The sequence below is a fragment of the Rhodamnia argentea genome, chromosome 4, assembly GCF_020921035.1.
Source record: "Rhodamnia argentea isolate NSW1041297 chromosome 4, ASM2092103v1, whole genome shotgun sequence".
NCBI classification, from domain to species: domain Eukaryota; kingdom Viridiplantae; phylum Streptophyta; class Magnoliopsida; order Myrtales; family Myrtaceae; genus Rhodamnia; species Rhodamnia argentea.
This window is the reverse complement of record NC_063153.1, coordinates 23,372,148-23,399,341: the sequence shown is the minus strand read 5'-3', so window position 1 is coordinate 23,399,341 and position 27,194 is coordinate 23,372,148. Positions and strand designations below refer to the sequence as shown.

Sequence of the window (27,194 nt, the reverse complement as noted above, 5' to 3'; positions counted from 1 at the left end):
ACATAAATTGCTGGCGATGATAAAATATTTTTTATTTTCTAATTCTTTGAACAGGTATAAATAATTATCCAAGGAAAGTTTTTTCCTGGGTTTATGGGCTTTGATCACTGTGTAAAACAGCCTTTGGGCTTTCCGTCTGTCGGCCCAAACTCTCTTCATATTTGCAGGCTCTTCAAATGCCAAGTCAACTTCTCGTTTCCGACTGCGGGCGTCGTCTTCTTGCTCCCTCTTCCATCCTCGGAGCTGCGAAGCGAGCGAGAGCTCATCTGCCTCCTCCCAACGTTCTTGCTTCGTCGCTTGATTAGGGTTTTCCACCTCCGGTCGGTGGCCTACTGAATTTCAAAGATGACTCTGGCGGAGGAGGAGATCACTCGCCTCCATCGAATCCGGAAGACGGTGATGCAGATGCTCCGGGATCGGGGCTACCTCGTCGCCGACTACGAAATCAACATGACTCGGTTCCAGTTCATCGACAAGTTCGGCGAGAACATGAAGAGGGAGGACCTCGTCATCAACAAAGCTAAGCGCAGCGATACCAATGATCAGGTAACCGCGACGATTCGCCTTGCGCTTGTCTGCTAATAGGTTTTGAGTGTTTTCCGGCCGCCTTCTCGTATCGCGTCCGATGTCAGCAAGGGTTTGATTTTGCGCAGATTTATGTGTTCTTTCCTGAAGAGGCGAAGGTCGGGGTGAAGACTATGAAGACGTACACGAACCGCATGAAGTCTGAGAATGTGTTCCGAGCAATATTGGTTGTGCAGCAGAATTTGACTCCGTTTGCTCGGACTTGCATTAGCGAGATATCAACGAAGTTCCACTTGGAAGTTTTCCAGGTAGAGTCAACTAATTTTGCTTCTGCTGCCATTCGCCTGTTTTATGTTGGAAAAAAAAATATGTTCTCGTTATCGAATTGAATAGACACAAGTAGTTTTTGGCCATAACGAAAAACACAGGTTGCATCGCGTTTCAAACCTCATTGGGCAATGCTGGATGATGGTTAACACAGAGTTATGGGTCCTTATTATTTGCCACCCCTATGTTCTTGAGAATCAAGTGCTCACTAGATGATGTGACTTTAAGGATTGGCCAATCTTTTCTTGTCTTTGTTATTGCTTGATGAAGCGAGCAAGGAAATTTCAGCATGCCACATTAATGAAGATCGCTTTTTTGAAGTCTGGTTTCCACACATCATCGGGCATGCTTATGGAAGCTTCTTTTGGAAGTTGATGTTCTTTCATGAAGTGAATGATCTGTGGGTGTAGTAAAACGGACAGGCAAGAATACATTAGCTTGTGTAGTAGTCTGAGGTCATGCCACCTGAACTTTCTGTGTGAGGAACATACGGTTGAACCTCAGGCGAATTTTTTCCTAAGCTGTGTTAATCAGCTGCATGTAGTGAATTTTCCAAAACCATCAACTGCGGGATATAGCAAGCATTTCGGCTGTTTATTGTTTATGGTGGATGTAAAGCCACCTTATTTGGCAAGTTGTCATGGTTCTGAGATGATTGAATCTGGAATTCTTTGATAAAGAATTGCTTTCTGTTTTATGGTGTTAGTAGGTGTTTGCTTGATCTTTCCTTCCAATTGATAATACAGCACTATTTTCGTCTAGTTGGATCCTAACAAGTGCTTTTTGAGGCAGCATAATGCAGTGTAACTTCAAGCCTATTGTTCCTTTATCATGAATTTGTGTTTAGCTTCCTGAATCAACAGTCTATTGTTTCATTGAGTATTTTATGTTACTACGGTGCAGGAGGCAGAGTTGCTAGTCAATATCAAAGAGCATGTACTCGTTCCTGAGCATCAAGTGCTTAATAACGAGGAAAAGAAGACTTTGCTGCAGAGATATACAGTGAAAGAAACACAGGTTAGTGTCTGACAGAATTTGGTGTTTGCATGCTTCATCTGGATGCAACTCTTGTGATGCATACCTGTGCATGGTATGCACCCACAGGAATTTATACAATGGATTAATTGGGAAATACTGCACAACAATAAGAGCATAATATCTGCTCTCTTTGTATCAATGTCTTTCGCTTCATGTTTTTGGGACTCAATCTTAAATCCTAGCCAAACATGTTTGGGTTATGGTAGAGAAGAGCCTTGTAAGATGATGGATTTATTGATGCAGACAAGAGGCATTTAAATGTTGCAGGGCATATCCCACTCAACATTAACCTCTTCCGGGGGTACTGTCATTGCCATTTGGCATTTTTTGCTAGTCTTTCAAGCGGAAAGAATTTCTCTTTTGGTTGCTTCATGTTACTGCCCTGTTCTCTACAGACCTGCTTCTCTTATTTTTAATAGGGGATTGTCAGTGCTGCGAATGAGTTTCATAGTATTTCATGTTACTATTTCAGTGGATATTTACATCTAGTTGTTTCTCATTGGTTTGTTTCCTGGGTGATCGAGTTCAGCTACCGCGTATCCAAGTCACTGATCCGGTTGCGCGCTACTATGGCCTGAAGCGTGGACAGGTTGTGAAGATAATAAGGCCGAGTGAAACGGCAGGGCGATACGTCACTTACCGATATGTTGTCTGAGGCTCCTCATCTCCGATCCCAGCGTTAAACTCGAGTCATGAATTAAATATAGCATGTGCGGAGATGGAAATTTTGAGTTCTGTGGAGTTTTGCTCTTTATCTGTTCTTCCTTCAAAAGCTAAAACAAATTGAAATATGGCCTTAATCTGAAATTGAAGATGGTCTTCTTTCAAGCTTCCGCTTTCGTTGGAACTCATCATAAGTAGACGATGTCTGTACAATGTCTTCTGATGTAACTGAGGTGTTACTGGGCTCGTTACTGCCTAGACTACTTACCTGTAATTTATCTGGCAGATAATCCAATCCAGTTGTGGCTGTTTCTGGGCGACTTCACCTCTTTGTTGGAAGCTATTTTATGGATTTAGGGTTCGTTTGTTTCAAGAAAATAAGTGATATTATTTTTCAAAAAATGAATGCTTATATTGCTTGTCAAAATAAAGGAACAAAAAATATTCTCATCGTCTAGATAAACGTTAGATATAAATCATTATCGGTAATGAAAATATTTTTTTTGATTAGTTATTTCAAATGATTTTTTTTTTCGCAAAATCAAAAAAAATCTTTAGAGATATGATAGGATATGCATTTTTTTTTGCGAAATACTGGTTAATAGACAATGGTATAACCAACTCATTGCAAGGGTAACTGTCACAAGGGTTCAGGAAACAATCCTTCCTCTGTGAAATGGTAAATTGTGAAATGAAGAGTTCTGTTGGGGATGTTCTCGACACCAATTTGCGGGAGCTGAACAGGAACTTGTCGTCCTTTCTCTTTGTGGGTGGCGAATACAATGTTTCGAACAAAGTCCATTGTCGGATCCTTAGTAAAATTGAAAATGCCTCCGCAACCTACTATTAACGCGGATAAAAGAAATACGAAGCTCTCTTCTATGGTCGTCACCAAAATGTAGAATCCAAATGCGGCATTTGCGTGTTTCACCGTACAAATTATCATTGCAATTCGAACTTTGATATCATCTCAGTATGTAAGATCAAAACTCATTCTCTCTCTCCTAAAATTGGTGTCACCGATCATCCAACGGTGGTATCAGCTGCATCTTCTATTCATCTCCTGCCTTTGCATCTTCAATTGTCTCCCCAAGAGTGAACTTAACGAACCTCCGGACTTTTATATTCTCGCCGAGAGCGGCGACGGTTTGCTTCACCAAGTCCTTCACCAATAGAGAGTCGTCCTTGATAAACGGTTGCTCTAGGAGAGCAAGCTCTCCGAGTCTCTTAGAAACTCGTCCCTCCACGATCTTCTCTCTAATGTTCTCTGGTTTCGACTGGAGGTCCTCTCTCTGCATCTCAAGGTCCTTCTCTTGCTTCACGATGCTCTCAGGAATTTCATCAATGGAAACAAACTCTACTTGAGGGCAGGCTACCACTTGCATTGCCAGATCATCGACCAGCTCCTTAAATTTTTCGCTTCTACCCACAAAGTCTGTCTCAGAATTAACTTCAACTAGCACTCCAATGCGAGAGTCGTGGATGTAACAACCAATTCGGCCTTCAGCAGCGAGGCGGCTTGATTTCTTGTCCGCAGTGGATAAACCCTTCTTTCTGAGGTACTCTTGTGCCTTCTCAAGATTGCCCCCTGTTTCAGAGAGAGCTTTCTTGCAATCCATCATTCCTGCTCCAGTTTCTTCGCGTAATTGCTTGACAAGTGCAGCAGATATTGCTACCGTCGGTGGCCTGTGACAAGGAGTTAGCATATTGTGCTTGTAAAGCTTTTTGACGAGAAATGATTGCAATGTTCAATAATTCGGATGAAATGTCCATCCGATGGTCACAGGACTGATGTTTTTCTATGGGCATTTCTGTGAAAACACATATGTGCATGTGTAAGATGAGATACTTCATGGACTAACAACAGGTTTGTATGGTAGGAACAGCACCAGAGATGTCAGCAGATGTTTCTAGAAATGTACTTGTGGTCCAAATATGAAGCAATAAATTGCCTGTCATTAATTCTAAAACAAATCTAAAGTTAAAATGTTAATGCACCATAGATTAAGTTCTTCACTTTCAAGATCGTATCTAAAAGGAGGGATGGTGCCAAAGAGATATGGCAGCATATTAATGTTATTAATGTAGTCCCATGAGTATCAGAAACAGGACCAAGTTAGCATTAACAACATCGGAAACAACTCATAAGTGAGAGATAGTCTGAGAATCAATGTGATTTCAGCATACAATAAATCAGGGAAAGCACTAACTTACTTTTGAATGGTTTCCTCAGCTTTGGCAGCGACAGGTTCCTCTTGCTTTGGAGGAGCTTGAGATTTTGCTGTTGTTTGCGCAGCGACCTCGGCAGCAAAATCCTGGCTCTTCTTCTCCAATCCTTCTCCAAGATTGAGACGCACAAATCTTCTAACTTTGATATTTTCACCGATGGTAGCAATTGTCTGCTTCACCCAGTCCTTTACTACTATCTTGTCATTCTTTATGTAAGGCTGTTCCAGTAGTGCCAACTCCTCAAGCCTCTTCTTGATTCTCCCTTCAACAATTTTTGCTCTAATCTGCTCAGGCTTTGACAAGAGATCTTCCTTTTGCATCTCAATGTCGCTTTCCTTGCTGACAATTTCTTCTGGGACATCCTCTGTCACCAGATACTGAACTTGAGGGCATGCAGCCACTTGCATGGCTAGATCATCAACCAGTTCCTTGAAAATGTCACCCCGAGAGACAAAATCAGTCTCACAGTTCACCTCTATTAGGACTCCGATCCTGCTATCATGAACGTAGGAACCAATTCTGCCTTCAGCAGTTGCTCTACTGGCCTTCTTTTCTGCGCTAGCTAAGCCTTTCTTTCTTAGGAATTCCTGAGCCTTCACGATGTCACCACCACTCTCTGACAGAGCTTTTTTGCAATCCATCATTCCTGCACCAGTTTCTTCACGAAGCTGCTTTACAAGAGCTGGTGATATACTGGCTGCAATAAAGACAGATACTCAACATCAACATCCACTGAATGCACATAACAATGTCATTAACATATAGAAAATGTTAACCTTTTGGTCCACTTTCTTTTGGCAAACCACCGCTAGCATTTCCATTAGATACAGCAACAGTGCCATTTTCCTCGGTGACGTCTTCAACTGGCGCTTCAGAAGATACTACAGAATCACCTGAAGATATTGGTTCAAGTGGCTCCTTTGTGGCACTTTCAAGTTTTGTCTCTTCAACTTCTTCACTCCAACTGTCTGAAGACAGGATTGGATCATCTGCAGGAACTCCGGGTATATCAGAAGATCCATTAATTTCCGCCTCACCTGTATCAGAATAGATATCTCAATAAGTAATGGAAAAGTGTCCATGATTTACAAAAGGCAGTACATGGAAGCATTATCAGAAAATACATCAAAGAAATAGGAAATACAGGGCCCCATTGAACGAGAAGTTGTGCTGATATATTGAGATATATGATTAGCATACATCCATAAAAAATAATGTTGGCCATTTGAGGATGGTAGCTGTGAAGTCCCCACTTAAATGAAAAACTAAATGATACTTCCAACAAGTAAATTAAAAAGCCAACAAAAGTGAAGAAAAGAAGTGGCCAGGAACCTTTAGCATCCGGAGAAGAATCATTTGTTTGCAAATCTGAGCCAATCATGCTGCCATTGTCATCCGTAGAAGTCCCTATCTCATTTCCTTTTCCAGATACTCCATCAGCAACTTCATCTAAAGTTTTAGTTCTTTCAATTTGTTCTTCCTCCTTTGGAATGGCACTATCTAATTCACTCGTTGCGATTTCGTTGGCTGTTGGGCTTTCTGAAGATGAGAGCGGACTAGTTGTCTCCCCAGAGGATTCAGGAATTTCATTACTAGTCATTTCATCATTTGGAGCAGCCTCCTCAACTACCAATTCACTTGTTGGAGCAGCCTCCACAGCTACCAATTCATCTGTTGGAGAAACCCCTTCAGCTACCAACTCAACAGATGATTCATTCACTCCAGTAATCAAGGCTTCAGGACTGACCTCCGCTTCTTCCACAGCTGCTTGGGTAGCACCATCCACGCTTTGTGACAAGCTTGAAGCCACACTTTCTGGTTCACTCTTTGTCACTTCGTTGGCTGTTGGGCTTTCTGAAGATGAGAGCTGACTAGTTGTCTCCCCAGAGGATTCAGGAACTTCATTACTCTTCATTTCATCATTTGAAGCAGCCTCCTCAACTACCAATTCACCCGTTGGAGCTGCCTCCACAGCTACCAATTCATCTGTTGGAGAAGCCTCCTCAGCTACCAACTCAAGGGATAATTCACTCCCTTCAATAGTCAAGGCTTTAGGACTGACCTCCGCTTCTTCCACAGCTGCTTGGGTAGCACCATCCACACTTTGTGACAAGCTCGAAGACACAGTTTCTAATTCCTTTTCATCAACGGTGGAACTGGGTGAATTCTCATCAACTTTAATGTCACCCACATCCACACTAGCTGAAGAACCTGCAGTTTCTCCATTCACAGTGGAAGGGACTGTAGCTATCGTTTCACTGCTATCTGCCGGTTGACTCAGCACTTCAGTGACTGATGCAGTTTCACTTTTCCCTACTTTTCCTTGTATTTCATCAGAAGCGGTTGGTGCCATTGGCTTCCCCAATATTTCTCTCTCATTCAAAAATGCAGAAATTTCCTTGTTCTTCCGGAATGCCAGCACAAAAGGGTTTGTTCCGACATGTGCAACACCTTGGCTAAGCTCAGCATCTAAGTTCTTAAGATCTTCTTCTTTCTTCATTGTCAATGTAACCTGTCCTCTTGATATCCGTAAAACTCGAATATCAACCTCTTGACCTATCTCAAGCGAGGAGCCCCCCATCATGCTGACAAATCCATCATCAGACTCTTCTGATGTTGGCAGAAACCCTTCTTCTCCCTCAGGAAGAGATATAAAAGCACCAGACCTGGTTAAATTCTTAACTGTGCCCTTAAGATCTTGCCCCTTTACAAACTTCGTGCTTTTCTTGCCTTCATCTCTCTTCTGTCCGACATTACTTTTCCTAGAAGGTCTAGGCCTATCGCCACTTGCAGGTGCATCTCTCCTTTGCAGCGGCTTGCTAGTGTCATCACTTTCACGCATGGTTAAAGAAATCCGTCCTGTCTCATTATTTGCTTCTAGCAACCTGACCTTTACCTCTTGTCCAACAGAGACAATACTTCCAACATCCTTAACGAAGCGATCGCTCAACTGGGAAACATGTACCAGGCCATCGGTGAAAGCTCCAAAATCAACAAAAGCACCAAATGGCTGTATAGATCTTACTTTCCCAGTAAAAGTTGCCCCAGGAACTAACTCTTCATCCTTTATGGGTGGCATTTCACTTTTCCTAGTGGACCTTGACCGTCTAGCTTGAGCAGGCGTTGAACTTGATTCAGGTTGGACAGAGGTCTGCTCACTTGTTTCAATTTCACCAGGTGTGCTTTCAGATGATCCACTGGAATCTTCCTCTGCAACAGGAGGATTTTGTTCCTCTGTTGCTACATCAGTTCCTGTGGCAAATAACGTGCGACTCCTATATTTGTAACGCAGCCCATACCCCAATCTTGGAAACAATACAATGGATGATGGTAGAGGCAAACTGTGTCCTTGTGAGAATGAGGTGCGAGTTGGCCATGTCCCTAATATGCTGCATCGGTTAGATCGATCATTCTTCCTTCGCAAGAAGGCATTTCCAGGAATAGGGGTAATATTGCTCACAGAAGATGGAATAACTGGAGTCATTTTGTCTTTGATTAATGCAAATTTTGTACAATATGCAGCAGTGATAGCTGCTTATTTTTGCTTCACCTGGAAGAGAAATGAAATGCGTTAACAAGTAACAACGAGATATTTTGGCCAAATGACTATCGAGATTGAAAGACATGCAATAAGAGTAGCACGCACAAGAAACCAGGATGGGAAGCACTAAAAAGTCACCGAAGACTCAGGTATTAGCAAGCAATATCTGTGTTCACGAGCAAAGACTCAATGCCTAAATCAGCACCTTAAATGGAGCAAAAAACTAGTTTATAGTTGTCCTGTCTCATTCGCAAGTATACTATATCCTAATTCAAACATCATAAGACTTGCTAAGCCTGTGAAATGGTTAGCATGGCACAGAAAGTGCTAAAAGAGAAAATCCAGAGTGGAAGCTTCTTTTCACCTCTTGCGGAGCATAATCATTGTAAAGTGGAATCCATCATGGGCTACCACATCATCTGCTTGTCAAGTCTATTAGTAAGGTTTTCCCCCATGGTTGCGGACAATGATCTTGCTTCTCAGTATGGTATGTGAGACATACAAGTATGGGCTAAACTTAATTTTCTGTTTCTCGTGAAATTTCCACTTATCAAATCTCACTTAAGCTTATCCCAGTGAGTTATATAAGTAAGCGAAGCACACTAGCTTCTCCTTTGAAAATAATTATCCCACATGGGATACACTTTTCATTCACTACTTACATGTACATTTAAACAAAGAAGATGAGAAAGCTCCACTCCCAGCTCGCCTAAATAGACAACAAATGATCATCGCTTACTGTTTCCAGGGAATGACCAAGGATTATTTGTTTTCTCCATCTGGATTTAACAACTGCTGGTAATTAGACGGTCTAAATCTCAAACGATGACCATGTTTGCAATAAAATTGCACTGTAAGCTCAGAAGCAAAAAAATGTGTTCCCTCCACATTGATATTTCGTAGAAACTCTCCTTCTACTTAAACTCGAGACCAAGCCATAACAACACAGAGCAACCAACACATAGCCACAACTTAATTATAAAAAGCATTCACCTCTTAAAATTTGCAAACGAACTCCATAACTCAGTCAACGCGAGTAATTAGCATTTTTTTCATTTAGCATGATTTCTGCTCCTCGAAGAGTATGTTATGCAAAAAATGGTGCATTCATCTGCTCAGAGTAAAGTTGTTATCTAAGTTGGAGTGCTCGACTCTTATCCACATGCTTTCCTGACATGGCTAAAGGCCCAATTCCGATGAACATAAACTCTCAACAACCATTGAAGATTCAAACAACAGACACTGAACACTTGCACGCGTATTCACAACTTCCGGACAACTCACACAACATCACATTGCAAGAGCCAAGTTGGAAATCCTCAGGCACAAATATGGCAAATTCAAGTAGAATTCTCCTAACTATCATCGAAGACAATCAAAAAGGAGAATGCAGTACGAAAATGCATATTCACAGCAAAATGTAGACAACTCTTTACTTCGCACTCGGATTAAATGAACACCGACTCGCACAATCCATCGCCCAAGTTCTGGCAGCGAATTGAAGACACCAAAAGCAACGGATTAAAACACATTAGCTCAAGTTCGTCATCCTCAATCACTGCGCAGCAACCGCACACAATCTAGAGACACGCGAAGCGAAACCGAGCTAAGAACAAGCGCTTCTCTACATCAAACGGGACAGGAAGCAGGCGCTCTCACCGAATTCGCTACAGACGCATGGAGCAACCCGGTGAACCGTAGAACTGGAGGCGGAAGAGAGAGTCGTCGCCGCCGCAGACTAGAGCTGGGGAGATGATAGAGCTGCACTGGTTCGGGAGCCTCAGGCTTAGTGGAGTGGCAAAGAAGAAGAAGAAGAAGATGACGGTTAGAGAGAGAGAGAGAGAGAGAGAGGCGGGGGAAGAAGAGAGGGAAATGAAAGGTGGGACTTGGAATCTTATCTGATGCCGCTCTTTCTCTCCGTCTCTCTGCGCGCTCTGCTCTCTCGGTATCCATATCACATCCAATGGCCACCCTTCATTCGGTTTCGGGTCGGGTCGGGTATCTACTGATTCAGGGCTTTCCTAGTACTTTCTCTCTCATTATCTTATACCAACAATAGTGGCACATCTAATTTCTACTTCTAATTCACAGGCTAAATGAATGTAGATCACTATTGATGAAAGTTCAATTGCAAAAAAACCACGTATAGACACATGTATTGTGCATAGGAGTACCGATATCTCGTACCTTCTCTACATCATAGTTTTAATCATGCTTGCCGTAGGCATTCGCTCTTATTCGGACGAAAGGCTCGTGATATTTTCGAGCCGTGCTCTCTTTTTTTCCTCTCGACCCTATTCGTCATCCAAAATCTATTCTCTTGTGTGACATCGCTTATGTTAATCCGCGTAACTTGATTTGGTTGTAAAAAGGCAAAATGTTTCATTGGCTTGGCCAAAAGGTCATAAATCATCTCTTTACAAAACATATCAAGAAAATTCTTTGAAAAGCAAAGGAAAGATTTCAAATAAGGATTTGAAATACCTTCACCGTCTCAACTAAGGGCCTAAAGTGGATCTTATTTAAAAAAAAAAAACCGTCCCTCATTATTTCAAAAAAGGGCTTGATTAAAGGTATTTTCGCCTGACGAAAGGTATTTCCGTCATTTTACATATTTTGAACTTTTTTCCCTTTTTTTTTTTTTTTTTCTTTATTTCCTCTATTGGGGCCGGCGAGGGCTTACGGGTAGCTAGTGATCTTGCCCGGATCCAACTGGTTAACGGGCTCCTTGGGCCGGGGAGGCATGGATTTATGGTCGAAGTCACCGGCATTGGTCTTCCCGCAGAACTTTGGCCGGAAGCCGTTGCGCTTAGCCCACGAGGACGGCGACAATTTTGCCGTTGGGGGCCATGAATCTGGATTGGGGCAAGCTTTGGGTCGGAGATCATCTTGAGCAGAAATCACTAGTGCATTGCTTGAATGTAGATGTGGCCATTTGGGGCCATGGGCAAGCTTTTAGGCCGGAGCTCATGCGGCGCAGAAATCACTAGTGCATTGCTTGAATGGGAAGCCGGGCTTGCAACGAGACGACAAACGCCCGGGGGGGTTGGAAGGGGAATGGAGTGCCTAGTGCCTGTTCAACGAGCCTCGCCAAGGTGATTTCGCCCGAGGCCACCGTGACTCTTGAGTCTTGCCTAAGAGAGGGCTAGCCACAGGCAAGATTGCCAGCTGTTGGCGAGCCCTTGTTAGGATCGTCCGGGGCGACGGGGGTTGCTGGGCCCTTATCGACCACAACAAAGAAATAAAAAAGTAGTAGCAAAAATGAAAAGAAAAAGAATGTAAAATGTATAATGAAGAAAATACCCTTTGTCATACGCTTCTTTAAAATAATGAGAGTACTTCAGGTCCTTATTTGTAGTTATAATTTTTCCACAAGCAAATGAACACTTTAAATAAAAAAAATTATTGATTTCTTCTAAGTATTTGGGCCCAAAATGCCACGAGTGAAAAAAAAATTTCAGAAAACTGCTTGTGTGGATTTTGGTTTCATCAGACGAAAGCCCAATTGCGACCAATAGTGGGGCCCATGATAAGAGATAAAGCCCATGAATCAAGGCCCATTCAATATTGGGCTTGGCTCGACCTTTTTGCTGTTCCATTTTGGCAAAATTCAACCCCACATGAATCCAATATAACAATTTCAGATGGATAAAAACTTCGAAAAGAAGCGACAGAGGCATCCACCCCACAAAAAAAAAAAAAAAAAGGCCGAACAAACTCGGGCACTACGATGTGCTGTCCTCCATCGAGCCTCACCAAGAGAAGCCTCGTATGCAAATCGATCGCCTAAATAGCATATTGCTCGGACTCTTTCTATCCCGGATATAATGCACAGATTACGAGAGGTTCACATCATTTCATGAGATCCGAACATAAAATTCTCTCCTCAAGTTCTTCAAACATCATTGCCTCAGTCCATAACGAGCCTCGGTAGCACTTAGGCGACTGTGATCGACACTTGACGTAGCCTAATCACTTGTCCAAGAAGCTCATCCCCCCTCTTCCTGAATAAGCCAAGTAGGTTATAGGTGAGTCATAATGTCATGTGGTGAGGTATACACAAAGTTTAATATTAGACGGGACAATCTTGAGACGGAAGTCTATTAAAAACCATGCATTAACCATTAGCATTCCTCAATGATTCGGACACAATCAAGAGATTTTATTCATTAAACGTACCTACCTCAATACCAATTAATCCTTGCTTAATCATGATATGTAGTTAGTTCAGACATACCATTATCCCTCGTGCTATTAGTTACGTGGTGTGTCCACATTTGACTGGATTTTAATGCATCTTGACGCAACCCTAGTGATCCAAGATAAATCTAATACACCTTAGTTATGGTGACCATTTCTTCACTTCATTTATTCAGCGAAAAATTGTTTTCTATATCATTGGCGGTTTACCAATATGTACATTTTTCATGCATAGATCCGATTTGAAGCTATAAAAAAATTAAAAGAATGATACCATTAGTGTCATAACTTTCATATGACGTTCACTTTAGGGCTGTAACTTCTTCTTTTTTCGATCACTTAAGTGACATAATTTATGACAACGTTCATTTGAATGTCATGACTTTTCAATCGATTACAAGCGTGCCATAAAATTTTTAATAATGTTCACGACGAGTGCCGGAATTTTGACGTAGCATAACACTTGTGGTACACATTTTTTAAAAGTGAAGACACTCAAGTGATCCAATAAAGGTTACGACACTCCGGTGAAGGTTTTTCAGAATTTATGGCACTCGAATGATCGAAAAAAAATTTGTGTCCCTCAAGTAAATGTCGTACGGGAAGTCATGACACTTACAATGTCCTTATACCATTTCTTTTAATTGTGCACTCATGAGAGTATGCCGCGGTTAGAGGACATAGGAAATAAACTTTGCTAGTGATGGGCAAAATACAAGCTCCATTCTTATTATAAAGCCACATCTTTGCATCCATTTATTAAAACAAGAACATGCATGCAGCAAAAGTTTGTGTGCCCGACCATTCTTTAGGTCAAGTGTGCATGTAAGTTTGTCGCATTTGCGACAGAAGACAAAGCATTCATTGTTGGCAATTTCATTAGTCATCATGTTCCTTGGCGGGCCCAATCAAAACCCTTTTTTCCTACCACCACAAAGCACTCAAATCAGAATTTCCATTTTACAAATTGTTAGTGAAAAACAGGAAAAAAAATCTCTAAAAAAAAAACCAGTCATAATTATTCTTATGCACATATTGATCAAACAGGAAAAAAAAATCTCTAAAAAAAAAAACAGTCATAATTATTCTTATGCACATATCGATCAATCGATTGATAGATAAACAGATAGATAGAAATCGGTTATTCAAACCAAACTTATGTACTGCGAATAATATTTCCATGGCGTATTCAAATGGCTAACAAATCCACTGGTACATCCCATAGGCAATTTATTTAATCTCGCTCGGAAATTAAGTTAAGTGAAAAAAAATGTGATCACGGGAAGAACCTTAAAGAAATGTCACATGATTGACCAGGATGACATCAAATCTACTCGGACTTCATTACAATAACAAGGAGAAGCTCACAAGTTGTCGTGCAAAAATTGCAAGGTATGCAGATAAGATGCTCTCCTCCCTTCCCATGTTGCTTGTATTCAAAATTTACAAGGGCATACGAACAGATATATAATATTTCCCACGTGAGCGAGGTTGTGGACCTTAATTTAATTGTACTTCAAGTGTAGTTAAACAAAAAAAGGAGTATTAAAGTTTCTTTTTGAAATTCCTCCTGTATAATCTACGCGATAGTAGGAAAATAGGAAAAAAGAGGAAAAGTATTCATAAAATGATAAGGAGGTTTTGCATTTTAGCGGATTTCGACAAGAGTTTTGCTTTTCTTTTTTTTGGTCGAAATTTCGAAAAGAGTTGATAAGCATCAACATGCTATTGGAAAAATAAAATTACCTGTTGCCTAATTTGCCGTAATAGGTTGGTAACTTGCAGCTATTTTCACGAAATTACATAAATTGTGATAGTTTGCAGATTACTATCTTTTATTTGCATTTCTTACCAACCCTTAAATTTACCAAATATTATATCAATTTACCAATCTTTATTTGAGCAATTTAACAACTGATTACCAACTTTAATTTCAATTAAGTACCAGGTATTTATTTGTTTTTTTAATTTGTCAACTTTTGTCGTCGTTTACCAATTTTTATTTGTCGTGCTTGTATAGGCCTTGAATTTATCAACTCTATATGGACTTATTGACCTATAATTACATAACTGGCTTGCTTTTCTACTATTATATTAGGTTTAGTTTGCTAGCCCTTATTTGAGTTGCTTATCAACTTTTTTTTTTTTGAATTTATTTGTCGACTTTTCTATTGAATTGCCAATTTCAATTTCGCTTACTTATTTGGTTTTCTTAAATAACCAATTTCCCTTCTCCCGGAGAAAAATATATCTATATCTTTTCTATAAACTTTCATTTACCGTTCTTGCTAATACCCTAAATTTACCAACTATCATATGAAATTACCAACCTCTATTTGAGTGACTTGCCAAATTATTTCCAATTTAATTTCCAACTAATTTTTGAATTTCTTACAATACTTATTCGTATAAGAGTTAGTAAAGTCAAAAGTGTTAAAAGTTAATGAGTTAGAATAAAAATTGATAATTTGTAAACTATTTAAAAAGTTGGTTTTTTCACAACATGTATTGGTAAATTACCGACAACGACAAGTTAACTGGAAAAATTCCACGCTTCTTGACAAGATATATATACATATATCTGCCAAATATGAAAGACAAGTGATACTACTCATCCCGGCTGCCCCCACACCTGACAAATAAGCATTCCTAGACCTGATAATTTCACTCATCAAACGTTTCGTACATTCTATATACACATGCCAACGACATGCTGCTTTAGGTAAATACATCATTGTCATCGTTGGGTTAAAAATCACACCAGTCAACTTGCTTCAAATGGCAGCAAATTGGGATAATTCGACGGTCCAGTGTCAAACTTTTGCTGTTGTCGGGGTCATTAATGGTAGATTTGGTTAGGAGAAACTTCAAGATCTAGTATCATATCCTAGAAATTCCACCTAAAGCAGCTTAGAGATCACCTTTAGCCAGTACATAAATTTCACGAATTATCTTATTTGGACCAAACGCTTAGAGTAAAAGTTTCCACTTTGTCATGTCAATATCCATTAGAATTCGACGCACAATCACAGCGTAGTAAAGAGTAAAAGCAAGAAAGAAAAATCAAGATACAATTTTTTTATTTTTGCAACAATGGACCCTACTAGGTTGATTGTCCACTGTCATTTGACAGTGGATGGTGCAATGCCAACCACAAATTCTTTTGTGACAAGCACATAACAGTTAAAAAAATAAAAGATTGTGAAATTTGTTTGTGGTAAGCATAACACAATCACACTGCCATGCACAATTTGACCATCGTGCAAGCTTTTTCCTTAGCATCTCATATCTCTCGTTGCAAAACTCAATTACAAGTGGAAAAGACTACATATAGCAGTAGCTATTCATGCTCTCAAACATAAATTACTAATGACAAAAATATGAGCTCAAATTATAAAAATCCTCCGGCCGCTTAGGGGTGCTGCTCCCCCGAGCCTTACCGGGTCGGCTCCCCCGGCCTGATTCTCGCCCACTCATCGGAGAGCGGGATCTCTGTGTCTTCTTGTTGATGAGGAATATGAACTACACCCCAATAATATCCTAACATTTTCGTAAGATCTATTTCTTAACTGGCGATTAAGTACGGAATATCTTAAAAGGCATTGTCTATACAAGGGCACTTCAGGGCCCAGGGAAAAGGCGTCTGAACAGAGCTCTGCAACTTTAGGGCATCTCCAACATGTGGGTCGAGGAAGCTCCCCATGAAGTTTCCAAGGTTCTTCACCCCCCACAATATACAATTGCTGATACCATTAGTATATTCAATTCAATAGAGGCTTCTTCTTGTCTTGTAACAAATAAAATACACGGGAAAAGCTCCCACTTTGGCCCAAACATGAATTCATGGGTACAATATTAAAGTGTGCACAGCATTATAACCTAAGGAAGATCTAGGCATCGGTATCCCCACCATAAGGGTCCGATCCCTGACTAAATCATGCATCATTTTTATAATTGACCAAACACCATAGAGTCCCATATACTTCACTTACCACATCAAAACACTACTTTTATTTGTTTTAATGTGCGCCCACATGATGATGAGCTACGTACCAAACTCCCAAGCTGTTCTCTTCGATGGCTTATTATCCGGATGTAATAATATTCAACGCATGCTTATTAGAATAATTACTTGCATTTTTCATTGAAAATGACCATCTGTCGGAGTTGACGTCATTGCTTTGTAAGATCTTGGATTTTTTTATTTTTATTTTTTTGCGTGCGAGAACATTGAATGTCCTAAAACTTGTCACAAAAATACATTTGATCCCTAAGAATTTCAAAAAGTGCAATTAAGTCTCAAAACTCATCATATTGGTCCAATAAAGTCTTTCCACATATTGCATTTTTCGTAAGTTTTAAGATACAATTGTACTTTTGTCACAAGTTTTAGGCTTCAAGTGTATTTTTGTGACAAACTTTATGACTTGATTGCATTTTTTTAAAATTTTAGCACTCAATTACATTTTCATGATAAGTTTTGAGACTTTAAATGTATTTATCCCAATTTTGCGTAATGAAAGTGTAAACCAATGAGCAAACTTGGATTGATTATAAGCATAAGCACTTATCATCGAGACAATCTTTCTTTTTATGTTTTGCACTTTTTTTTTTTTTTTTACAGTGAACTAGTGTTGATATTGGAGAACGCCATGTAGCATTCTTGAAGTTGTAATTTTTGCCCTTGTTATTTTAAAATATCAAACTATTTGGGGAACTCCATAGATGGTAGGCTGAAGCACGCGTGCTCAATGCGAAGATAATTCTCTACAATACAAAGCAAACCTTAATCACCCTTTGACTTAATTTCAGACTTTTACACGAAGAGAAAGAAATATAGAACTCCCCCGCGAAATGAAAAGCTACTACCATTGACCTAATTTGATGGATCGGATATACCACGCTTCTGTCAACGAGCAGCGAGATCTTCAAAATTCAAGTGCGAAATCGAATTGGTTTTCTTTGACACTATTTGATTGCCGCGTAGAAAACCTATTGGCGTACTTTATCATTAAGAAACATACGTGGTAGATGTACTTCTCTCTCTCTCTCTCTCTCTCTCCCTTGAAAGGGTTTGGCCACCAACTACTTCATGATACCTTTTTGTGACGCAAGATATAATCGAGACCCTTATACACTAAGTCACGTTATTGGACATTGCTTCCCTATACTATCATCAAATGTCATCAGGTAACTAAAGTGAACAAAAGGGCAAATCACCTAATTAATTAGCGCCAATCCAATTGCTCAAAGTGATCATTGTGTACCTTTGCCATCTTCCAAGAACTAAAATAACTAGATCTCCTTTCAGGACCGAAGCTTCATCTACAAAAAGCACACATTATATTAACTTTTCCCCACAGCAACAAACAATAAACAACGACGAATATTATTCTAAAATCACGATCCAACTAGGCAAGAACTTTTTTATATATGGCGCTTCAATCTTCTGCGAGAATCTTGGAGGATTTTTTTTTTTTTTTGTGGGTTGTTTTTACCTTTTCTCGTTTATTGAACTCCCAAAAGCAGGGAACAGAACCCTAAAGAGAGAGATCACCTAGAGAAACTTCGAGCTCGAACCCCAGAGGCCGAATATGAGCCCCCATGCATGTACTGCGTGTGTATTGGAATATTCAATTTACGTGATCTTTATATTTTATGTGATTTAGGATATGATTTGATGTACATAAATTATACAAAAAAAAATTAAAGACATCTTAGCGTTGTCCAAGGGATTTTCTTTGTGCAACGTGTTGAGTGTCGATGCCACCATCTTTGGGGTTTGCATGTGCCCTCAAATCTACAGTAGATATCATATATTCTCTACACATCTTCATCCACTCACATTTGTCTTTGATTTTTTTTTGTTTTTAAATTTTTCCCTTCATTTTTTTTATTCAGTTTAATAGTAGATGCTTCAACTATCGAATCAAACCAAATCTGCTAAAAAAATTCCTTGTTTTCTTCGGTATTCCCTTTTACCTATGAGATCCTTTAATTGTTGGCATTGCCATTTATTTTATCCAAAAGATGAATGGTCCATCCTCTCTTTCTTCTAAAAGGAAACTGTGAAATAATGGCAAAAGAAGGGGACCATTAACTTAATGTCCCCAAACACTGTTAAGCAATAATGCGATTTACAACCAACCTATAAAAATGTGTAGACATATCTGCAGCACACTTGCTCAGTCCTCTAGAAACTCATGTCCCTTCGTGTTGGCACTGCATATAACCGGTCACACGACTTTTTTCAAAGGAAAAGAATAGTACCCATCATCAGCAAAATAAACCCGGTGGTTACATCGGGCCTAATGCGCACGCACCGCATGAAAATGTCATTAGGGCACGAATCAAACGCGCTTAAGACTTAGATTAATTTTTGTTAAGCTTTTGTATGCTATTAAGGATGCAGGGCAACGAGGTCAACACCACTCGGGTTTGGTGAATCATCTGATTCACGACACGCAATACAATATTGGTTAGTTGATGTCGTGAGCTAACATTCTGAATGGACTAGATTGTTCAAAGGTTGCATCAAGAACCGGTAATGAAATAATGTGGATACACTTGGCAGCTTGTTGGCCACAAGGCACACTCGAATAATGGGCAAATTTTTATTTATTTATTTTATCTAGGGTTGAAATTGAATGCCCACAACGTGCATCTTAACTAATATTTTAGAGTGACTTTTTATTTTATTTATTGTTGTTTCCTTGTACGCTTCGTTCAAACACACCACCTAATATTTTTCATATGAAACCAGATGATGTGACACGGTACGCTGGAACAGTATAGAGAAAGCTACGGATGGGGCATGATCTTTGACATTGAGAAGATCAACGCCCATTTGCTCATTTGATGACTTGGGCTTTTGGGTTTTGTCCCATCAGAAAAGAAAATCCCAACCTTACCTTGTCAATTATATATATGTGTGTGTGTGTGTGTGAAGGCAGCTGCAACCTTGTAAGCTAAAAATTGCCCAGTAAATTGATAAAGTAACCAAAGTTTTAGGTTTTAACATCATCATGCATGCTTACCTACTACTGAAGAGCTTAGGTAATTGGATTTCTAACGTTTGAATTGCCAGCGAAGTTGGTGAATTCATCAAAAAAGGAAAATGAGGATACACCGATAAGTAATCTACCAAGGTATTTACGTGAGAGATTGCGTATTAACTGCCGTGTATCTAGTGAACAAATATCCAAGTCCATTTTTGGATGCTAAATCACCATGTGAAAGGCTATACAACAAGAACCCCGATTAAAAACATTTTAGCGTATTTGGATGTTTATGTTATACTATGAACAACAGGCCACATAACACTAAATTACATCCTGGAGGATATAGATGTGTATTTCTTGGATATCTTCAAGGAATTTGAAGGGTATAAAGTTGATAATTGGGAATCCAGGAGAGTACAAGTCTCTAGACATGTACAATTTCCATAGGAAGATTTTTTGTTATCAAATTGATATGGAAGAACTGGATCATAAAATGTTCCCCAAAGTCCCACAAACAGTACAGTTTGGGATGATAATCATGGCGAATCAGCAAAAGCTAAGGACATAGAAGTTGATCGCACAGTGGCATGTACAATGAAGTTAAGGCATTGGAATCCACATGATACTTGGACCCCCGTTTCTAGGCCACACAATGTAGATCCAAATAGATGGAGAGAAAATTATTCAATTAGTTATTGTATGGATATCAATTCAGTTATAAACATTTCAATTTTGCTCATTTCATCTTAAACGTTTGCGTGAAATTTCAATGCCATCATTTCAGTCATTTTTAGTCCGAAATTGCTAAGTAACAGTACAATCATCGCCGGCTATCCTATGTTGTACACCACCATGTTATTGATTTCTAATGAAAATTGTCCGAAATGGCTATACTAAAATTTCTCAAAAATATTTAGAACTAATGAGAAAAATGGAAAATGATAGAACTGAATTGGCATCCGTATAATATATTCAAGACGGATTAAACAATTTCCCCAATAGATGTAAATGGGTATATAAGACGAAGTTTAAGAGTGATGGAAGTGTAAAAGATACAATGAAAACTTAGTGGCTAAAGAATATGCCCAGAAAAGAGGGTACGGATTACAATGCGACTTCTGCACTAGTGGACAGAATGTTAACCGTGTGAAGGATGTGTTTAGTTAGGTTTTGGGGGAAATATTTCGGGAAAATGCAAAAGCTTTGGGGCTAAAATTGTTGTCTAAAATGCAAATAGTATTTTGTAAAGTGTATTTGAAAAATATATTGAGAAGCAATTTAGGCTTGAGTGTTGCTTGGTAAAAACTACATATGGTAAAGGACTTTTTCTTTTTCTTTTTTGGAAAAAAACTCTCAAAGTATTTGTCGGTGGACCATAGCCGCTACCGGCTAACCTCGCTTAAGGTCTCGTGACCTCAAGCATCGCCTAGGGTTGCGTAACCCAAGTGACGCGACCTAGGCATGGGTGGCTGGTGCCAAACTAGCTTACCAGTAGCTAGATTAGGCCTCGCTGATGGCCTAAACCCTCGCCAATGAGATCATATAAGGTGGGGATATTTTCGAAATAATGAAAGTTAAGTGAGGGTAAAGTTGAAAAAATTATATTTGCATTTCGGAAATGCAACATTTCAAAGCAACTCCGATCCTTCCTAGAATTGCATTTCCCCAAAGCTTTCGAAAAAATTTGCCAAACGACGTTTGCATTTGCCAAGGGGCTTTGGTAAAGTTGAACCAAACGCACCGAAGTGTTTTTGTTGTAGTTGCAATCAAACAATGGGAGGAGTTTCAATTAGATGTCTATTAGGGGTAATTGGTTCCCGATCTAGTCCGGTTCCTCTCAAGAACCAAGAACCGGACCGGTGATCCCGATTCTCAATTTTTCGGAACCAGGAACCGGACCACCCATTCGGTCCGATTCCCGGGTGGTTTCATTGGATCGAATACATGCAAAAAAAAAAAAAATGTACCATTCTTAGACGGTCCAAATAAAAGGCTTTCAAGACAAAGAGAACTTTTAAGTTTTTTAATCTTAATTCAAGGAAGATGATAAAAGGCCCAAGATAAATAAAGATGAAGATTTCGAAAGCATTCATGGAGTTTTCTTGATAAAAATAAACCCTAGAACCGGCCGTCTTTCAAGACAAAGCTTCGAGAACTTTATATATATTTAGACCGCAAGATCTCAATGTATCTACAAAAGATTAAATCTATTGCACATTAGAAAAAGAAACATTCATTTTAAAAAAGAAAATTTTAAAATCATAGCTAATATGTACAAATTCAATCTAAATCTTTCATTGTAAAAAAAGGCCCAAGAGCCAATTGAGGCAAGATCAAGATGAAGATTTCGGTTGACGTTGGGGCATAGTGAGGCAAACCGTGTGGCTGGTAACTCTGATCCCCGCACCGAAGAGGAAACTCTACTTGTGCATGGAGTTTTCCCATATTTGAGGAAATAAAAAAAAACAAGTAATAGAAAATTATGACAAATTGAAAAAAATAAAAATTAGTACAAAAATTGTCCAAGTTAGCTTTAACCGGACGATGTAGGACGGCCATCGTTCATATAAGTAATTTCGGACCAAAATTGGTCGGATGAACTCCATTGGCAAATCATAAAAAAATAATAGAATTCAATTGATATAATTAAAAGATTTAAGACCGAATTGGCACAAAATAGACTTAGAACTTTTTCGGTACTTTTTAGAACTTTTTTGGTGCTTTTTTTCTCAAAAGATAGCTATCGATAAATCTGTGAAGAAGAATAAATATTAGGATCACCATAGTACAATTCTGTGAAGAAAATAAAAGTATTTTTGTTTTGCACCAAAACTGAATAGGTTAATTTCATGAAAACCACAAAAATCATCAAAATAATATACTTGTGATAAATTACTTCAAACTATTTTTTAACTATCAAAAACCTTAAATTGATACACACGTGATAAATTTACCCCTAAATTATTTTTTTGACCACAAAAACTCTCAAAAAAATATTTTTGTGACAAATTTACTCTCCATTAGTTTCCGTCAAATTTACACTTTAAATTGCTGAATTGGATAACACGTGATTGTGACGAGGGCACCACTTTGGGAGTTTTACCATATGTTTGTTACAGGAGCATCGGTTTTGAGGGTCTTCATGGTATTAACCCAATTTATCGAAAATCAACAAAGAATAAATTTGTCACATGTGTGCTAATTTGGGATTTTTGGTGGTTAAAAAATAGTTCGGTGCAAATTTATCATAGGTGTACGAGTTTGGAGTTTCACATAGCCAAACAAATAGTTTGTAATAAATTTTTGCATACCAATTTGAAGTTTTTTGTGGTAAAAAAAATAATGTGGGATAAATTTGTTACAAGTATACCAATTTAAGGTTTTTCATATATTAATTCTAATTGAATATAGTACCAAAGTTTTCCAAAAAGTCGTGATCCGCAAAAGAAAAACTTAAAAATCAATCCACATCCACACAAGTTACAAAAGAGAGAGAGAGAGAGAGAGAGAGAGTCAAATTCCTCATGTTCACCCCTCTATTATTCGAAAATGAATGAAGGAAAAAGCGGCACTGTATCTCGAGGCACTTTTAAAACTTTCATTAGTGGCCGCCCCTGAACCCTAAAACAAGATTAAGAGAACTAAATATAAAATTACAGCTCTTTCCAATAAAAAATTAATATCGTTTCTCTTCCAAAAATTTTGCTTTTCTTTTAATTTAACAATTCGATTCTTGTCCTCCAGCAAGCAACATCTTGAGAGAGAGAGAGAGAGAGAGAGAGGCAGACGTGGAGGTGATTTGCGTAATTTCACTAGTTCACGTGTCCGATTAAGCAAAAAAAAAAAAAAAGAACTGTAGGATTCCCGCTTTCCACCACAAACACAACTCATATCATATGACCCCACGAATCATGCGTCGAACAGCTCGATTGGATTTGGTTCTTAGCATTAATTCGCTTCTCAATCGACATCCTTCGGTCAAATTAATGTGCCACCAATTTTTTTTTTTTTTTTTGGGGCAAAAAGTTCAGGTTATTGATAATCATTTTTCCTTTTTTCTTGGGATGTGCATATGTGTCTTTTCTACATGTCATCGAGATTCTTGGAGTCGTGTGATGTAAGGGCGACAGGTCCCCAGTCCGGCCCCACTTAGGAATCGGTGGATTATCGGTAGGGATGATCAACACGGACTTTAAATTTAATACATTAATTAAAATTAAGTTTATATTTCAGGATAAAAAGAAAAACCAATGAATTATTAGTTTATATTTAAGAAATAAAAATAAAGAAAAAAAAAACAAATGGTCCAATCCCCTTAGAACCCAAAAACGGATCGAAAATCACCCGTAACCATTTTATGGAATCGGGAACGGGACCGAACCTCAAATTCGGGCGATTTTTGGTTTGGTGGGTCGGTCTCGCTCACCCCTACGATGTATCAAATGCATTGAATTCATAATCGGAATTTTCCCTTCATTGCCATTTGGGAAGTCAATCACCGAGAAAATGGGGGCAAAGCAAGAGATTTCTAGAATCTATAATTTTAATTGGTGATTTGGGTCCAACATTATCGCTTAAAATATTGCTTTGCTTCCACATTACAGCTAGGGTTTCGTTATGGTATTATTAAACGATAGGGATAGGATTCATGTGGGAAAAATAATAAAGTTAAGAACTGGAAAAAGAACAGATGATCAGCGGGACCACGTCTGACCAGAAAACTTGTAACATCACAATCACATCCAAAAAAGTTGCTAATCTTCATTTATTAGGAAATATTAATGCAAGATCGAATTTTTACAGCGTTAGGCATAAAATCCCATGGATGAACAGAAAGCAGGAGGGAGATTTAATCAAGTCGTTGCATCAGATTTGGCGCCTACATTAGCGTATCCGTATCGTTTCTTCCCTTATAAATCAAACAAAATTATGACAAATTAATGGTAATGAATGTGAAATCTTGATTTGAATAAGGTTTAAATCTTTGGGTCCTAATTCCGTGAGCGTGACACGCAAGTCGTACCTTGGGATAAGTTAGGAAGGGTGAAACTGATGATCGAAAAGGAGGGCACATAGGCAAGTCCATTATTATATTGAGCTCGTTCATGGAGCACTTGGCTCAGAAAAATAATAACATAATGTGACATAAGTAATAAAAAATAAAACCCTATCGATATTTTAAGGCTTGAATCAGAGACAATCGCTTTCAAAGTCGTATTGTCCGATGTCCTTCTTGAGGAGCTCTCGGAAAAGAGAGAGAGAGAGAGAGAGAGAGAGAGAGAAAAATAATTTCGAATATGATGAAGGGGAAAATTGTCAAAGAAAAAGAATATTATATGATGAATTATGTTACGGAAGTTTGGGAAATATGTGGAAAAGGTGGGCATAAAATCTAGAGCATATAAAACATTGAAATCCACAGGCAATCCGATCCAGCGATGCAATAATTAGTGGGGGGAGGTGTTGGCAAGAAAAAAAAAAACCAGCTTAAAAAGAGGCTGAGGAGATCTCTGTGATCTCTCACTTGATCACCAGCATCGATCAGCTCAAACGTTTGTTCTCTTTCTTTGGTTGGGGTGGGATTGGAGGGGGAAGGATTTGCAGAAAGGAGGACGAGAATTCGCTCTTGGTCCGTGAGATTTCAGTGGGGAAAGAGAGGAAGAAATATACAGAAGCAGGAGGAGGAGGAGGAGGAGGAGGAGGAGGAGGAGGAGGAAGGAGATGGGAAGCAGCTTCTTTGGAGATCCGAACATGAGAGGGGCATCTTCGTCTTCATCGAACTCAACGAGGAAGAGCAAGAAGAGCAACTCCGACAAGCCGAAGCAGCCGCAGAGAGGACTCGGGGTGGCTCAGTTGGAGAAGATCAGATTGCATGGCCAAATGGGTTGTCCCAGCTTCCTCCCCAACAGCTCTCTCCCCAACCCTTATCAGCATCCTCATCCTCATCCTCATCAACCCTCCACCTTCACTCAAGTAAGTCTCTCTCTCTCTCTCTCTCTCTCTCTCTCTCTCTCTCTCTCTCTTAGCTAGCTAGCAGATAAAAATGGAGGATTTTGGTTAAGGGGTTGTTCATGTTTCTGGTGTATATTTCCACGTGCAGGAGGATTTGAGAATGCAAAATGCTTATTCATCGATACCATCATCATCCTTCTCCTATTCTTCATCTTCCTCTCCCTCAGCTTCTTATGGATTCAACCCGCACTTGATGGTAGGTTATGCACGGCACCAATCACTTCCCACGCATTTTTTTTCATTTGGCGGCGAAATCAAGAACTAATGTATGTCGAAGTACCATGGTTTGTGCTTGGTGAGTCACCAGAAATGTGCATGCTAATTCTCACTCAAGTTGTTCCATTTAAGCAAATCCTCTTGCTTGAGTCCACTTTTTTTACAATTTCCTGTTAGAGTGATTCTTATGTATTTTTTGGCAATACCCAGAAACCCTAGATATATGTATACTTTATCTGGCCAATTTTCAAGATCCTACTGGCAAAAGGGATTTCATCCTTTTTCCTTCCTTTGGGAATTTTGCAGACATTTTTTGTTGTTAATGTCTAGTCTTCCCAATCCAAAAATATAATTTGCCAAGAAGAGAGAGTGTAACAGTGCTTGAAAAATCCTATAGGGGTCTATCGCTCTCTAGCTAGGTCTCTTGCTGTGGGTCCCTAAAGTTCTGTTTGAATGTGATTTTGGTGCAGATGGGTTTGAGTGATTATGAGAGAGCAAACATCAGATATGATGATTCCCAGCCTACGAATACCGCAAGGTACAAAATTGGCTTTGCCAAGTTGAGCAATTTGAGTTTTCTAAAGGCTTAGTTATAGGGTGTAAATGGTCAAACCTCTAGTAATGCAATGCTGTATGCTTTTGACCTTATGATCACCCAGTTGGAACGCTGGCAGTGGCATCTCGGAGATCCCACAATACGGACAACACCCAAATATGACCAGACACCTCCTTAATCTTCATGTTGAGGTGTTCACTCTTATCCCCCAAGTTCTTCATGTGAATATGTCCTAAATAGCTATATCACCGTTTCGTCGCTTGTTTATAAATGGGCGCATGTTATTGCTCTTTGTTTTCCTCCTTTGATTCATGAAGGATTTTAATTGCAGGATTCCCAAGAGAAGAAGAACAAGAAGCATAGAAGCAGCTCGATAGGCTCGAGCAGCCAAAACTCCGAGCCCAACGACAACCAAGAAGTAGATTTGGAGCTTAGACTCTCGCTTTGATGAGATCACATCATGAGGAAGAATATCGCCGGGTATAGTGAATTCCAATGCTCTTCACTTGCATTTGTGGGAGTTCGGCGCGACGGTGGTCTAAGGAAGTGTTGGAATGGTGGAGCGAGGGAACTGAGGCCAACTTATTTGAAGTTTCATCTATGAAGAACTTGTGTAGTGAAAGGTAGATCTACTTCTACACAAGACAATGAATATTTTTTTCCTTTCATTAATTGTCAAAGAAAGGAGATGTGCATTGTTTCTTATATCTTTTTACAAATCTATAAGGTCGCCCAAGAGCATCTATGGATCTTTTTGAGATTGTCCAAATACACTTTGCTTTGTATGCTCAACAGTTTATTAAGAGAATGTAGAAAGCAACCAAACACATTGAACATGTGCAGTAGAGAATTCAAATAATGCAAATTATGATAGTACTTTTTGTGA

At 39.2% G+C, this 27,194-nt stretch overlaps 3 protein-coding genes across 7 annotated transcripts; 2 read left to right on the top strand and 1 right to left on the bottom strand.

The window, feature by feature from the left end:
- Window positions 1-192: 192 nt before the first annotated feature.
- Window positions 193-2,873, top strand: LOC115729850 (DNA-directed RNA polymerases II and IV subunit 5A). The gene is made up of 4 exons (XM_030660480.2): window positions 193-546; window positions 654-833; window positions 1,756-1,869; window positions 2,420-2,873. Exons 1-4 carry the CDS (start codon window positions 346-348, stop codon window positions 2,543-2,545), a joined length of 621 nt encoding a protein of 206 aa, XP_030516340.1. The 5' UTR covers window positions 193-345; the 3' UTR covers window positions 2,546-2,873.
- Window positions 2,874-3,399: 526 nt separating this feature from the next.
- Window positions 3,400-10,238, bottom strand: LOC115729849 (polyprotein of EF-Ts, chloroplastic). Of its 3 annotated transcripts, none has more exons than XM_048277941.1 (5): window positions 9,983-10,238; window positions 6,115-8,332; window positions 5,559-5,771; window positions 4,768-5,479; window positions 3,400-4,239 (listed from the first exon to the last, which is right to left on the bottom strand). In XM_048277941.1, the coding sequence occupies exons 2-5, from the start codon at window positions 8,264-8,266 to the stop codon at window positions 3,606-3,608; spliced, it is 3,711 nt and encodes a 1,236-aa protein (XP_048133898.1). In that variant the 5' UTR covers window positions 8,267-8,332; window positions 9,983-10,238; the 3' UTR covers window positions 3,400-3,605. The 3 variants fall into 3 exon arrangements, with proteins under 3 accessions (XP_048133898.1, XP_048133896.1, XP_048133897.1); XM_048277939.1 differs by having other exon boundaries at window positions 5,559-5,819; window positions 9,983-10,237; XM_048277940.1 differs by lacking the exon at window positions 9,983-10,238 and adding an exon at window positions 9,760-9,939 and having other exon boundaries at window positions 5,559-5,819.
- Window positions 10,076-27,194, top strand: LOC115740594 (protein SPEAR1). 3 transcript variants are annotated; one of them, XM_048277943.1, is made up of 7 exons: window positions 10,076-10,147; window positions 20,093-20,094; window positions 25,230-25,497; window positions 25,625-25,732; window positions 26,223-26,290; window positions 26,412-26,499; window positions 26,640-27,194. In XM_048277943.1, the coding sequence occupies exons 1-7, from the start codon at window positions 10,076-10,078 to the stop codon at window positions 26,754-26,756; spliced, it is 723 nt and encodes a 240-aa protein (XP_048133900.1). In that variant the 3' UTR covers window positions 26,757-27,194. The 3 variants fall into 3 exon arrangements, with proteins under 3 accessions (XP_048133900.1, XP_048133902.1, XP_048133901.1); XM_048277945.1 differs by lacking the exon at window positions 20,093-20,094 and having other exon boundaries at window positions 25,246-25,497; XM_048277944.1 differs by lacking the exon at window positions 20,093-20,094 and having other exon boundaries at window positions 25,243-25,497.

Excerpts from the sequence above, each read along its gene's own strand:
- LOC115729850 (XM_030660480.2), top strand. The coding sequence starts at position 346 with ATGACTCTGGCGGAGGAGGAGATCACTCGCCTCCATCGAATCCGGAAG. Across the intron at positions 547-653 it reads GCAGCGATACCAATGATCAG|ATTTATGTGTTCTTTCCTGA; the intron begins GTAACCGCGACG and ends GATTTTGCGCAG. Across the intron at positions 1,870-2,419 it reads ATACAGTGAAAGAAACACAG|CTACCGCGTATCCAAGTCAC; the intron begins GTTAGTGTCTGA and ends GATCGAGTTCAG.
- LOC115729849 (XM_048277939.1), bottom strand. The coding sequence starts at position 8,266 with ATGACTCCAGTTATTCCATCTTCTGTGAGCAATATTACCCCTATTCCT. Across the intron at positions 5,820-6,114 it reads TTCTTCTCCGGATGCTAAAG|GTGAGGCGGAAATTAATGGA; the intron begins GTTCCTGGCCAC and ends ATTCTGATACAG. Across the intron at positions 4,240-4,767 it reads GCTGAGGAAACCATTCAAAA|GCCACCGACGGTAGCAATAT; the intron begins GTAAGTTAGTGC and ends TCCTTGTCACAG.
- LOC115740594 (XM_048277943.1), top strand. The coding sequence starts at position 10,076 with ATGATAGAGCTGCACTGGTTCGGGAGCCTCAGGCTTAGTGGAGTGGCA. Across the intron at positions 25,498-25,624 it reads AACCCTCCACCTTCACTCAA|GAGGATTTGAGAATGCAAAA; the intron begins GTAAGTCTCTCT and ends TTCCACGTGCAG. Across the intron at positions 26,500-26,639 it reads TCCTTAATCTTCATGTTGAG|GATTCCCAAGAGAAGAAGAA; the intron begins GTGTTCACTCTT and ends TTTTAATTGCAG.